The 13,490-nt window shown below is 32.9% G+C and overlaps 1 protein-coding gene across 1 annotated transcript; it reads right to left on the bottom strand.

Moving 5' to 3' along the window:
- Positions 1-2,995: 2,995 nt before the first annotated feature.
- On the bottom strand, positions 2,996-13,183 carry LOC109240300 (uncharacterized protein At5g02240-like). Its single transcript, XM_019406925.1, has 7 exons — positions 12,885-13,183; positions 11,680-11,951; positions 11,559-11,595; positions 11,378-11,475; positions 10,922-10,983; positions 3,654-3,777; positions 2,996-3,490 (listed from the first exon to the last, which is right to left on the bottom strand). Exons 1-7 carry the CDS (start codon positions 13,093-13,095, stop codon positions 3,371-3,373), a joined length of 924 nt encoding a protein of 307 aa, XP_019262470.1. The 5' UTR covers positions 13,096-13,183; the 3' UTR covers positions 2,996-3,370.
- Between the last annotated feature and the right edge of the window lie 307 nt (positions 13,184-13,490).

Here is a 13,490-nt window from a genome sequence, read left to right as displayed (position 1 = left end):
AACGAAAATTAAACATAAAAAACCAACAATAATAACAAAAATTCAAACACATTATCGTAAAAAAACAAAACTCACCCATAATTTTGAAGAAAATTGGAGATAACCCAGACAAGATTCGAAGAAAACTACTTTCTCAGAAAAGCGGAATTCGTACAATGCTACAAAAATAAAGAGAAAGACGATAAAAGATACTAAACAGTATGTTAAACAGGTCAAGGGCAGTTATATCATTTTACCATATAATTTAAGTTAAAATGGCTAAAAATCGATTACATTTAAATCGGTGGCTATTTTTCAATAGCCATCCGGAAAACTGGCTACGCCATACAATTTTGACCTTATTAGAGGATTCTTAAAAGTTAGTAAAATTATACTATTTGGCCCATTAATTCATTGCGCAGAGAGCTTTTTGAAAACTTTGATTGCTCAGGATGCAGTAACTCGAGGTATATATACACAAAAACAAATTTATCTCAACTTGCTTGACCCCTTGATATAATAAAGCTTGCAAACTAAGGCAGATTGAGAATTTAAAGTCTGTAAGTTCAGATTGAGTGTAATCGTGTGTATATATATATATATATATATATATATATATATATATATATATATATATATATATATATATTGAATTCAGTTTAACTCACAGAACCGCTCTAAATACATCTATAGTCGTGGATAATTTTAACTTGGTGGTAGGTGTACATATTTCCTAGATTTTGACGGGACTTGTTCTTAAAATTGCAGTCAAAACAAGAAAAAAGAATTTTATATAGGTTAATAAGCACAAATAACGGCTGAAACGCCACTGACAAACACATGGTGCTTGCCAATAAGTTTGTATATATTAATATTTTCTTGGACCAATGAAAAATGAACTGAAGCAGTGATCTTGGAAATAACATATCAACAGAAGTGATGTACTTATATAAATTATAATACCGACACTCTTTTCCCTCATTCTATAAGGAGAAAGTTGCTTAACCACTCACCTACAGCCAATCAGATCAATTTCGCCATTGCGTAGCCTTTGGTATAAAATAAATAGGGAAAATACATAAGTTACCTCATGTAATTATCCGAAAAAATTAGTTGTATACTTAACCTTTAGGGCGATCAATATACCTTCTTGCCGCATGCAAAGGTGTAGCCTAACGGTTATTATAGTGAGTGAAAAGTGAAACCATAAGACGGTCATAGTTAAAATCAATATAGAGACAAAAATGATATGTTCTCATTTGCCTAAGTTTTTTGTGGGAGAGTTATCCGAAACTTGTGTTGGTGGAAGATAGCAAGTATATGTGTCCCTTAAAAGTAATTAAATTACCTTCACGTCGGACACATAAGCATCAATAGTAGAAACAAAATGAAAATGAATATCATAGTTCTTGGTCAAAAGCAAGCTAATTTAAACAAATTTAAAGATTTTTGTCAAGGTCATATCGATAACTTGGTTAGATGACTTTTAGTTTAAAAAACCTAAATGCGATACAATCAAAACATGGGGTAGTTTTAACGTTGTAGCTAAATTATGAATTGATTTAAGATTGGTCAGAAAGTGCTCCCAGATGGAGATAATATTTAATTCTTTGACTGTGATGAGAAGAATGTAAGATTAAGTGGTATCAAGGGTTGTTGGTGAAAGATATATGCCAACTAAAACTAGGTTTTTAAATGTTTGTGAAACTCATAATGTTAACTCCATTAGATGACTTTTAGTTTCAAATCATTGTAGATGTAATCAAAAGAATTGTCATTCAGCTATCTTCATATTTTTCTAAAATAATACATAGTCAAAATTTTTATAAGATATTACAATCATCTAATGTTTTGACTGTAAGATTGAGCAAATATTAGACCCGAGTCTAACGTTATTCTGAAGGATAATCTCCCAATGAATATATTTGTACTTTTAAAAATAGAGAAAATCTAAATGGTGGCTTGACATTTGCGAAAATCCTTCTTAGAGCACAAAGTACAAGTCTATTTAGAGCTAAGCTTGTGGAAAAGGGCCATGACATCCAATCACAAGAATCTATCACTTGTTATTGCTCATAATTTATTGTGGGAATGGGTCAGATATGTAGAATGTTGTGCCAAAATGGTAAAAGATTAGTGAAATGCTATATACAGAGTAGATTAACTAGCCAAGTAAGCAGGGTTGTGAATCTTAACTGTGGTTAAGCAAATCAGCATTAATTTTCTGTGCAATGACAACTATGTTGGGATCGAAATAACATGGTGCATGCGGAAACTAACACTACAAAGCTTGTTGGATGATAAATCAGACAACAAAAGAAAAATATACTAAACTAATCATAATAGTTTATAATTGTTTGAACAATTGATCTATATATTATAAAACTGATATAAAAGAAGAAAAACTATCGAGAGAAAAATCTCCCCCTAAACAAAACTCTTTAATGACTACATTGCGAATATTTTTCTGTGCACTTGTAAGAAGCAGAGATCCTTAATTTATAGATATGGAAAACTTGTCTTCCAAGAAAAGGATAAGACATATTAAGGAGATTTAATCCTTTTAGGAGTCTTTTTCCATTCCTTCAAGAAAGAGAGTCCTAATAGATTAGAAATTCAGGGCCAATCCTAACAAACTAAACTTTGAATCCTCAAATGATTTGAATTATATAGAATAATAAACGTTGTATTACATAATAATATTAGCAAAATGATATCAACATTCTAAGATACCTAAATTGAAAAGTTCTTTAAATGAGTTTGATTCTTTATTAGATCATGGAAATTCACTCTCCAATGTAAGCTTGGAACCATTTACTTGTGAACTTGAAAATCACTGAATCCATGAAATAAGTTTATTTACAAGCAAGGAGGCATATAATACGCCTTTGTTAGGAAGCGCTTTACCCCCAGTGTGAGACTTCCCGGCGCGAATCCGGATTTAATCAGCCCCCATATGGGTACCGAATGCCGGGTGTGAATCCAGAAAAAAAAAAAAAAAAGAGGAGGCATACAATAATAACCATAAAGATGAAATATTACTTGGTGAAACATGCAATGGAAGCAAGTATATAGTGTCCTCTTGCACTAGTTCAAAAATGGTTATTGAGTCTATTGCCTTCCCCCAAGCATCAGATAGATGTACAAAGGCACATGATATAATCCTCCATTGTGCCATTGAATTGATAAAATATGATGTTGCCACAGAACCTATTGGCAAGTCAATGGGATCAGTGAAGTTAGCTGCTGCGCGGGGGGAAGGGGGAGGGACGGGCAATGGTACAACCAAACTCAGATGCCTTATCTACCTTAAGGTTTTAGCCTCACTTTTGAACAAATGTTGGAATAATAGAGTGATGAAAATTCGGACATAGTCATGGTGAGCGGTATATCAGAAACGAGCACTGATTTGTGCAAATAGAGCCTTGAAATCTGTGGTCGGTGTGCCAGTTCCCTCAGGTTTTGAGGCCAGATCAAGTGCCTTAAATTTAGCTTCCTCATACTCAAGTGCCTGTGAACACAAAAATGCCACGAAGGTTTTGGTTCAGAAGATCGGCAACCAGAGACCAAAGCTATAGGGAGTGAGTCGTAAGCGTGAAGCATTGAAGCTGACCAAAGAAACAGCAAACATCTCGATAGAGTACAAAAAGACCAAAGACCAATGAGTAATATACCTGAATGCAAACTTCTGCAACATCAGCCCTGGCAATGGTTCTTGTTTCTGTCTGAAGAAGTTCATCGTCCTTTCCTACAAGTAGTTCCCTAATACCACCTTCTTTATCTTGTAATCCTCCAGCCCTGAACAAAGAAGAGAAATGAAATGATGATCAAATAATAAATCTAAACCAAAGAGCATAACATGGACATCATAACAAGAATAGTTAAACAATGTCTGGACTGACATTAGAAATGATATATAGCAGGAACCTCAAAATAAATTTACCGCTGTCTGATGAAGATATAAATGTGATTTTTCGAGTACAACAACGAGGTAACTACTGAAGTTGATTCAGATTTGTAAGTTATTTCCACATAAGCTTTGCTTATCTCCTCCTCCTCTATTTTGAGTCCCGCCGAGAGAGGGGCTTTTCTTTATCTACTTGTAACATGGAATCCACGAACAAGCGGAAGCATGATTTAATTGTTTCTTATTGATGACTCTAGTGAAAACTGAAACGTTTTAACAGTTTTCTCAGGTTTGTGATAGTTTATGTAGTTGTCTTATCTTTGAAATTCCACTTCCCAATATTCTACACATGATAGTATTTAATTAGGTAAGTTTGAATTAATTCAGTTCTAGTTTGATTCTCTCCGACTTACTACTTTTTATGCAAGCTAAGTCATACTACCTGTATAATGGTTATGCTTTACTAGATTCGTTATCGTAAGAGTTGAGTTATGTGACCTGCATAGGGATTTCCAACCTTTGGTGAGGGTTAAGGTTCTTGTTCCCCTAGCCCTTCTCCTCCAACCCCCCCCCCCCCCCACCCCCCCCCCTAAAAAAAAAAAAAAAACCTCCAACTTATTTTGGTCTAAATGGAGAGTCCCAAAACTACTTCTCACCCTAATTTGCTTCCTCTATATCTAATATGCAGCTCTTTTTTGATAATATTCATTAGAAATCCTACTAGGAAGAATAAGGGCAGCCCCATCCTTAGACTATCTTCAATATTACACTAAATATTAGGGAAACTTGCACAAATGTCCCAAATAAATCCCAACTTACCAACCTCTAGCCATTAGTCATAGACTTACCAAAACTAGCCAACAAAAATTGAAAAACCAAATAATAGGGTTCTTTCTCTCAAAGAATCACATGCAAAAATCACCTTCCATATTTTTAAGCGTGATTAGCAACATTAGATACAAGACGGAAAGGAAATTTCATGGACGGGGTAGCAAATAAGGTGATGAAATACAAAAATCTATACAATATTCCAAAAATCTAAACAAAAAAGGAACTTTTTCAATGGGTATAGTTGAAATTCATTGAAAATATATAGATAAGCCAATATACAAAATTTGAGGAAGATTGGAGGTGATTTGGACTGGTTTTGTATCAAAATTCGTAATTAAATCGAGTTCAAAAAAGTCTTCTGCGACACATGTATCAAACATGTATCACGCATGTATCTCACACACAGATATACATGGATATACATGTGATACATAATTGATACAAATATGATACATGTATGATACACAAATGATACATAGTGTGATACACATCTCATTTTTTTCATGTTCAGCTTTTACTTCGAATTTTCAATTCAAAACACCTCAAAACTTCACCAAATCATCCCAAAACTGAGATTCAAGCTCCTTAAGTTGTGCCCAATCTATTCTAATAGCACCCACTCAAAAAGCAAAATTTGATATTTTTTTGCTACAAATAGCTAATTGGCTAAATTGGCTAATATTAGTAATATTTTATCAAGTGGCCAATTTTTGTAATGAGCTACATGTAAATGGACATAGCTGGTAATTTCCCTAAATATTACACCAAATTCTATTTTGGTGTAATATTTGGTGCTCCAACCCAATACCATTTCTTACACCATTTTGGTGATGAATAGTGTTACATCAAGTTTGGTGTAACACTATTCATCAATATTTTATTATATAACACTTTTAATTTAACATATTATAAATTTTATTTTTTCATTAAGGTCCCTGATATACCTGATTATTTTTATGTAATTACAATATTAATTTTGTTGTATAATTTTATAAATTAATTTTCGTATATATTAGTTTTATATAAAATTATAAGTTAAAAGTGTATAAAAAAATATAGCCATCACAAAAATGAAAAGTGCAAATATAAAATATAATATGTTGTTAATATATAACATAAAAATAAATATGTAATAAATTAACGACTCACATAGATTAAAATTGAAAATACATTAAATAACATAATAATTAGAAAATTATAACAATAATTTAGTACTCTAATAGGTCGATTCCAGATCCACCAATATCACTAAACTATTGAGTGTATGGGACAGAGGATTGTTGAATTTTTAAATCCATATTTGTTCTTGTCTAATAAATTCACGAATATTTGGATCATTAATAGAATCAAAATTCGAAAATAAAATTTTAGTTTCTTCTTTAAATTCTTTGACTTTTAAAGCTCTATCTTTTATCTCCATATCTCGCTGCACTTGACTTTGTCAACAACTCAACAAGCCGATTTTCTGATTGGAACCATTTTCATAGCAGATGAAAGACCTTCATCGATTTTTCTCTTCATTTTTGCTTTCTTCAACCCAATAGGTCGTTCTGATGATGTGGAATCACCTGCAACATCCTCGTTCAAATTTAGTGAAAATGATGATAAGTTAGGAGAAGATACTAGACGTGAATCAGGAGTAAGAGTCTCAGACTCCGATGATATTTAAGAAGAGTCTTGCTTTCGACCTTTTTTTTTTCCAGCATCGACATCTTTAAACTTCTCAAAATCCTTTAATATATCCCACACATGATCAAATTTAAAACCTTTTTTGGAGTTCGGATCTTGCATAAGTAAACATTTTGCTTGATTAATATGCAATATTTTAAAAAAAATATTGAAGGGAAACTGTAAGTAAATATATACAAATAAAGTATAAGTAATTACAAAATAAATACTCACACTATCTTTATCTTAAGCACCACTAGGATGCATATTTTCAACTTGACGTACACAACCATTTAATTTTCTTATAGCCTTCTTAATAACTTGAATTCAAGATTGCACCGATCTTATGTTGCGATACTCCCAACACTCATCCTTTGCATTATTATATGCTTCTTCCACTCGACCCCAAAAATGATCTCTAGATTGATGTACACCCGTTATTGAATCTTGAGAAACATATAAATAAACTTTGCATAATAGCATATCTTCATTGGTAGGGTATCCTGTAGTAGGGGTGGGCATCGGTCGGTTCGGTTCAGTTGTAAATATTATCGGTTTAGCGTATCTGTTATCGGTTTACAAATATGGTAAACCGATAACCGAACCGATAAGATATCGGTTATCGATTAACCGGTTATCGATTTACCCGATAAGATAACTCAATCTAGAGTTAAGCAAAAAAGAGTAAACAATTCACATGTAGTAAACTAATTTTTGCGTTTTGGCCACAACTAATATTTGAGGCTTCTGCTTGGAGAAACTAATATTCAATTTGTTGAGAGTTGTAAAACAGTTTCACTTCAATACTGTCGTAATAAATGGAAACCCTACTATTGGTATTGAAACAATTTGACAACATTTCCAGTTTCCAAGAAGAACAAAGAACCCAAGAAGTAAAGAACCAACTTTCCAGTTTCCAACACTACAAACATCAACATAATGTTGCTGCTAAGCACAAAATCTGCAACTAATATTCACATATTGAAGTAGTCAAGAATGGTACCAATTCGATAGAATCAAACAACAGTTCAAATTCAAGTAGTAATTTCGTTAATCCTTGTTGGGTTATCGTTTAACCCATTAACACAATTGCCAAACCGAGGCCCGAACCGATAACCCAATAGTGAAAAAATTCTAAACCGTTACCGAACCGTTAACCCAATAACCCAATTCCGATAACCCAATAAATAACGGTTCGGGTTATCGGTTTTACCCGATATATGCCCAGCCCGATCCTGTAGATCGAGTTGACATTTTTTTAAAGTGATTAGAGGAAAAATGGATTATATGGTTACGGAAAAACAAAAACCGACTTCGTATGTTGGCACTTTAATATATATATATATATAAGTAGAGCCAAAAATATACATAATACATACTTAGATTTCATCTCGACCTCAACCGTTGGATGGATTTCATCCTAATCTCAACCATCGGATGGATTTCATCCTTGTCTCAAATTTATCTTTAGGTAAAATATCTCTACACATTCTTCAATGTGTAGAGATAAAGTAGACACACTTATTGACCGAATAATAATATGATAGATTTTATCTTGATCTCAACCGTCGGATGAATTTTATCCTTTATCTCAAATTTTTTTTAGGTAAATATCTCTACACATTCTTCAACGTATAGAGATAAAGTAGACACAATTATGACCAGATAATAATATGATAGATTTTATCTTGATCTCAACCGTCGGATGGATTTCATCCTTATCTCAAATTTATCTTTATGCAAAATATCTCTATACATTCTTCAATCTATAAAAGTGAACATCATTTAGGAAAATAACTCAGGATTTCCAGTTCATTTCAAAGCCTATTCTCATTTGTTCTGAAAATGAATTTCTATACTGGAGGTTCATCTAATAATAATGATGAAAATTCCTCTTCATCATTATCATCTTTAAATTTAGATGATACTACTGCAGAAGAGCATCAAGTAATCTTGCAAAATATTCGCATGAACAACTATATGTTGCAGCATTTGCAAGATATCAAAATAATGAAGTTTTCGGAGTTGGCTCCGTTCCAGGTCATTTGGTAATCAATCGAGATTGTGAAGCAGCTGATAATAATTTATTTTTCGATTATTTTTCGGATAATCCACACTTTAATGACGATATGTTTTGTCATCGATATCAGATATCCCGGAATTTGTTCCTTCATATTGTTGATGCAATTAAAGCTTATGATACGTACTTCGAACAACGCGTTGATATGATGGGTAGATTTGGATTATCTACTCTACAAGAAATCACAGTTGTGTTTAGAATATTGGCATACGGTTGGCAAACCGTATGCCAACCGTATTCTAAATTTAGAATGCGATGGGTAGACTTGGATTATTATCTGCTGGCAAACCGTATTCCAACATTCAAAAGATATTTTACCTAAAGTAAATTTGAGATAAGGATGAAATTCATCCGACGGTTGAGATCAAGATAAAATCTATCCTATTATTATCTGGTCATAATTGCGTTTACTTTATCTCTATATACTGAAGAATGTGTAGAGATATTTTATCTAAAAATAAATTTGAGATAAGGATGAAATTCATCCGATGGTTAAGATCAAGATAAAATCTATCCTATTATTATTCGGTCAATAATTGTGTTTACTTTATCTCTACACATTGAATAATGTGTAGAGATATTTTACCTAAAGATAAATTTGAGATAAGGATGAAATCCATACGATGGTTGAGATTAGGATGAAATCCATCCGGTTGAGATCAAGATGAAATCTAAGTATGTATTATGTCAATTTTTTGCTCTACTTATATCTATATATATTAAAGTGCCAACATACCCATTCATACGAAGTTGGCTTTTGTTTTTCCTTAACCATATAATCCGTTTTTCCTCTAATCACTTGCAAAAATGTCCATTCGATCTACAGGATACCCTACCAATGAAAATATGCTATTATGCAAAGTTTATTTAGATGTTTCTCAAGATTCAATAACAGGTGTACATCAATCTAGAGATCATTTTTGGGGTCGAGTGGAGGAAGCATACAATAATGCAAAGGATGCGTGTTGGGAGTATCACAACAGAAGATCGATGCAATCTCGAATTCAAGTTATTGGGGAGGCTATAAGAAAAATTAAATGGATGTGCACGTCAAGTTGAAAATTTGCATCCTAATGGTGCTTCAGATAAAGATATTGTGAGTATTTATTTTGTAATTACTTATACTTTATTTGTATATATTTACTTACCGTTTCTCTTCAATTTTTTTTTTTTTAAATATTGCAGATTAATCAAGCAAAATGTTTACTAATGCAAGATCCAAACTACAAAATAGGTTTTAAATTTGATCATGTGTGGGATATGTTGAAGGATTTTGAGAAGTGTAAAAATGTCGATGCTGGAAAAAAAAAAAGTTCGAAAGCAAGACTCTTCTTATATATCATCGGAGTCTGAGACTCCTACTCCAGATTCACCTCTAGTATCATCTCCTAACTTATTATCATTTTCACTAAATTTGAATGAGGATGTTGCAGGTGATTCCACATCATCAGAACGACCTATTGGGTTGAAGAAAGCAAAAATGAAGAGAAAAATCGATGAAGGTCTTTCATCTGCTATGAAAATGGTCCAATCTAAAAATAATCAGCTTGTTGAGTTATTGGCAAAGTCAAGTGCAGACAGGCAGCGAGATATGAAGATAAAAGATACAGCTTTGAAACTAAAAGAATTTTAAGAAGAAACTAAATTTTATTGTCGAATTTAGATTCTATTGAGGATCTAAATATTCGTGAATTTATTCGACAAGAACAAATACGGATAAAAGAAGTCAACAATTTCAACAACCACAACAATCCTCTGTCCCGTACACTCAATATTTTTAATGAGATTGGTGGATCTAGAATCGACCGACTAGAGTACTAAATTATTGTTATAATTTTCTAATTATTATGTTATTTAATGTATTTCAATTTTAATCTATGTCAATCACTAATTTATTAAATATTTTTTTTACGTTATTTATCAACAACATATTATATTTTATATTTGAACTTTTCATTTTTGTGATGGTTATATTTTTTTATACAATTATAAATTATAATAAAATTAACTTACAATTTTATATAAAACTAATATATACGAATATAAATTTATAAAAATTACACAACAAAATTAAGATGTAGAACTAATATTATAAAGATATTACATAAACAATAATTAGGTATATTAGGGACCTAAATGAAACAAGTAAAATTTATAATATGTTATATTAAAAGTGTTATATAATAAAAATTAATAATAAAATATTGATGAATAGTAGTGGTGTTGATGAATAGTGTAACACCATTTGGTGTAACACTATTCACACACCAAAATGGTGTTGGGTTGCAGCACCAAAACACCAAATATTACACCAAAATAGGATTTGGTGTAATATTTAGTGTAAGGTTGGAGATGGTCTAAAGGAGCAGCTTTGGATTAACAAGACCCAAATTCAAAGTGTTTCTGTTTCTGTAGGCTCAAACAGATATTTATAGAAATATTTAAATTGAACAAACCTTATAATTGTGTAAGGAATACCAGAGTCAGCCAAGTATTGTTCAGCCTTTCTCTTCCAGACCTGTAACCTTCACACAAGTTAGTCCGGCAGAACTTTTCGATGAAAACGATTCCAACAAATAAAGCAGGTCAAAAGGAAAAAGGTAATAACTATTTTAAGAACCATCGACTAAAACCTGCCAGCAATTAAAATTCTTGAATGCACGTGAAATTACATTTTTTGCCATAAGCATAACTGAGAAGTAGCAGTACCCGTCTAAAATGCAAGCAGAGGCTAATTTAGCAAGAAAAGTTCAGGTAAGATGGCCATTAAAATGGCAGAAAGAACACAACTACGCTTCAGTCCCAAAAAGTTGGGTTGGCAATATGAATCCTCACTGACCATTTTCCTCTATCTACGTTCATCTCAGGCCAAAATAATAGAAGAAATAAAGGAAAAGAGTCAAGGAACAAACCAGTATATTTCCGTTTCCAATACTGTTCAAGGGGTGGTTAGGATTTGTCCCTCCCATTGACCCAACTAGCACGATCTGCTTCACACCAGCAGCTTTAGCTGTAAACATGCAAAATGTATATCTAAGATAAACAGAGAGCATCCTATATCCAGTAGCAATAGTGTCAAAGATGACTCCTTACCAGCATCTATTTGGTTCTTCTGGCCAATCCAGTCTACCTACAAATACAAAGTCAGCATTTTTTTGTGTCAGACAAAGACAACTACAAGCCTGAGGACATGAGTAGCCATAGCTTTCTATACCTGTTCAGGGTATGCCCCATCCTCAAAATAGAATTCCGGTCTTCCACCTTGAGTTGGATCAAACCCAGGCTTCATTTTTGGCACAGCACTTGTAAGAATAACAAGAGCATCAATACCTTGTATGGCAGGAATAATACTCTCAGTATCCCTGATATCACCAATATAAACATCATCGGCACCGCCAATTTTTTGTTTGCTTTCCTCCGTTCTAACCAATCCTCTCGCTGTATATTTCTCTGACCTCTCCTTCAACTTCTTATAAACAATTGATCCTACAATGTAAACAACTTGTTAATGAGGGAGCCGTGAAATTGTTTGATCGTGAGAGGAACAGGAATAGCTCAATCTACATCATACCCTAAAGCTCATGGCCACTTGACATGATTGATTCTAGCATTAGTCATTTACTAAGAAGCCTAAGAAGCAAAATTCTAAGAATAGTTGTTGCTTTGTACATTCTTGAAAGCTATAAAGAACCTCCTCAATAGATTTGAGAAGCAATGCTTATAGGACAAATCCATATATTACTGTTGCAAGACTTCAACGCAAAAATAATCTAACTGCTTGGGCTCCTATCTCTTCTTTTAGAGTATTCTTTTTTGAAGGGAGAAAAAGGGAAAGACAAAAGCAATATGTTCTAGTACAATATGTATCACCGGATTTCCATTCAACAGCTTTTTTATATCCACCGAATACCTGCTACTTCTCACCAGCACAGTATAGGTATGGAGTAACTCGGTCCACCAAGGGTTAGACAGACGGGAAGAAATAACCTAGTTTTTTTTTGTCTCGAATTGGATTTGAACCCGTGGGATTTTAATTTCCATCCACTTAATTGACCAGTAGGCTAAGCCCTTTTATGAATACAATTGTGTAATCATCATGTGCCTTAGTTAGGTCTCCTTATGATCATGCTCATACAAATTTCAATGCCTCAATCCCACATAACCCCTTAACATTACTTCCAACAAAAAAAGCCAAAATCATAACCAGAATTCCCCAGAATTAGACCCCACAAACTGCATATATACTGAATTAACACCCCATAGCCAAAGATTAGCAGTGGTTACAGCAGTACTCCGCATTCAACAATTTAAAATTTTCAGAAAATGAAGATTACATATATAAATGCTCTAAAACCCTTGAGCGATGAATGAATGTGTCAAAATCAAGAAACCCCAAAAAAGGCAAAAAGGAAAATTTACCAGTTCTGCCACCAGCACCAGTAACAAGAACAGTGCTTGTGTTCAAATCAGCCATGGCCAAAACTGAGAATTTGCTAAATTTCTTGTTTTTCTTTGGAAATGAAACAAATGATGAGGTAGTTGCTAGAAGTGAGGACAACTCTGGATGTCTATGATTTACCAAACTTAATTTATGGCATTGGTAAGGTGATACACGTGTCAAGGCAGCCATTTTTATGGCAAGAAAATTTTAGTCCAATATTCAAGAATCAAGTATAGTATGTGAACTTAAGAGGTGATACTCAAAAGTTAGTGTTATTTTGTTCTATTTTTCCTGATTAATAGGTAGTTGGGATTATTGTACATTTTTCTTATCCATTTGTCAGATTTCCTTGTGACCAATCACCTTATCAACTTCTCAATTTTTATTTTTTATTTTTATTTTGACAGCTCTCGTGAGGTTTTTGGAGTGGGTTTCGAGAAAAAAACATAGCCAGAATTATAACTGTAATTGAAAGATAGCTACAATTTTAAAAGTAATTAAAATCTGGCCATTTTTCCATGTAAAAATAAAATGTGAACAAAAAAACCCTTTAAAATCCAGAAAAATTTCAGCATAATATGCTG

Source organism: Nicotiana attenuata, unplaced genomic scaffold, assembly GCF_001879085.1.
Source record: "Nicotiana attenuata strain UT unplaced genomic scaffold, NIATTr2, whole genome shotgun sequence".
Classification (NCBI taxonomy): domain Eukaryota; kingdom Viridiplantae; phylum Streptophyta; class Magnoliopsida; order Solanales; family Solanaceae; genus Nicotiana; species Nicotiana attenuata.
Note: the sequence above shows the minus strand (reverse complement) of the source record. Positions and strands in the feature narration are given on the sequence as shown.

Excerpts from the sequence above, each read along its gene's own strand:
- LOC109240300 (XM_019406925.1), bottom strand. The coding sequence starts at position 13,095 with ATGGCTGCCTTGACACGTGTATCACCTTACCAATGCCATAAATTAAGT. Across the intron at positions 11,596-11,679 it reads ATGGGGCATACCCTGAACAG|GTAGACTGGATTGGCCAGAA; the intron begins GTATAGAAAGCT and ends TTGTATTTGTAG. Across the intron at positions 3,491-3,653 it reads TTGCAGAAGTTTGCATTCAG|GCACTTGAGTATGAGGAAGC; the intron begins GTATATTACTCA and ends TTGTGTTCACAG.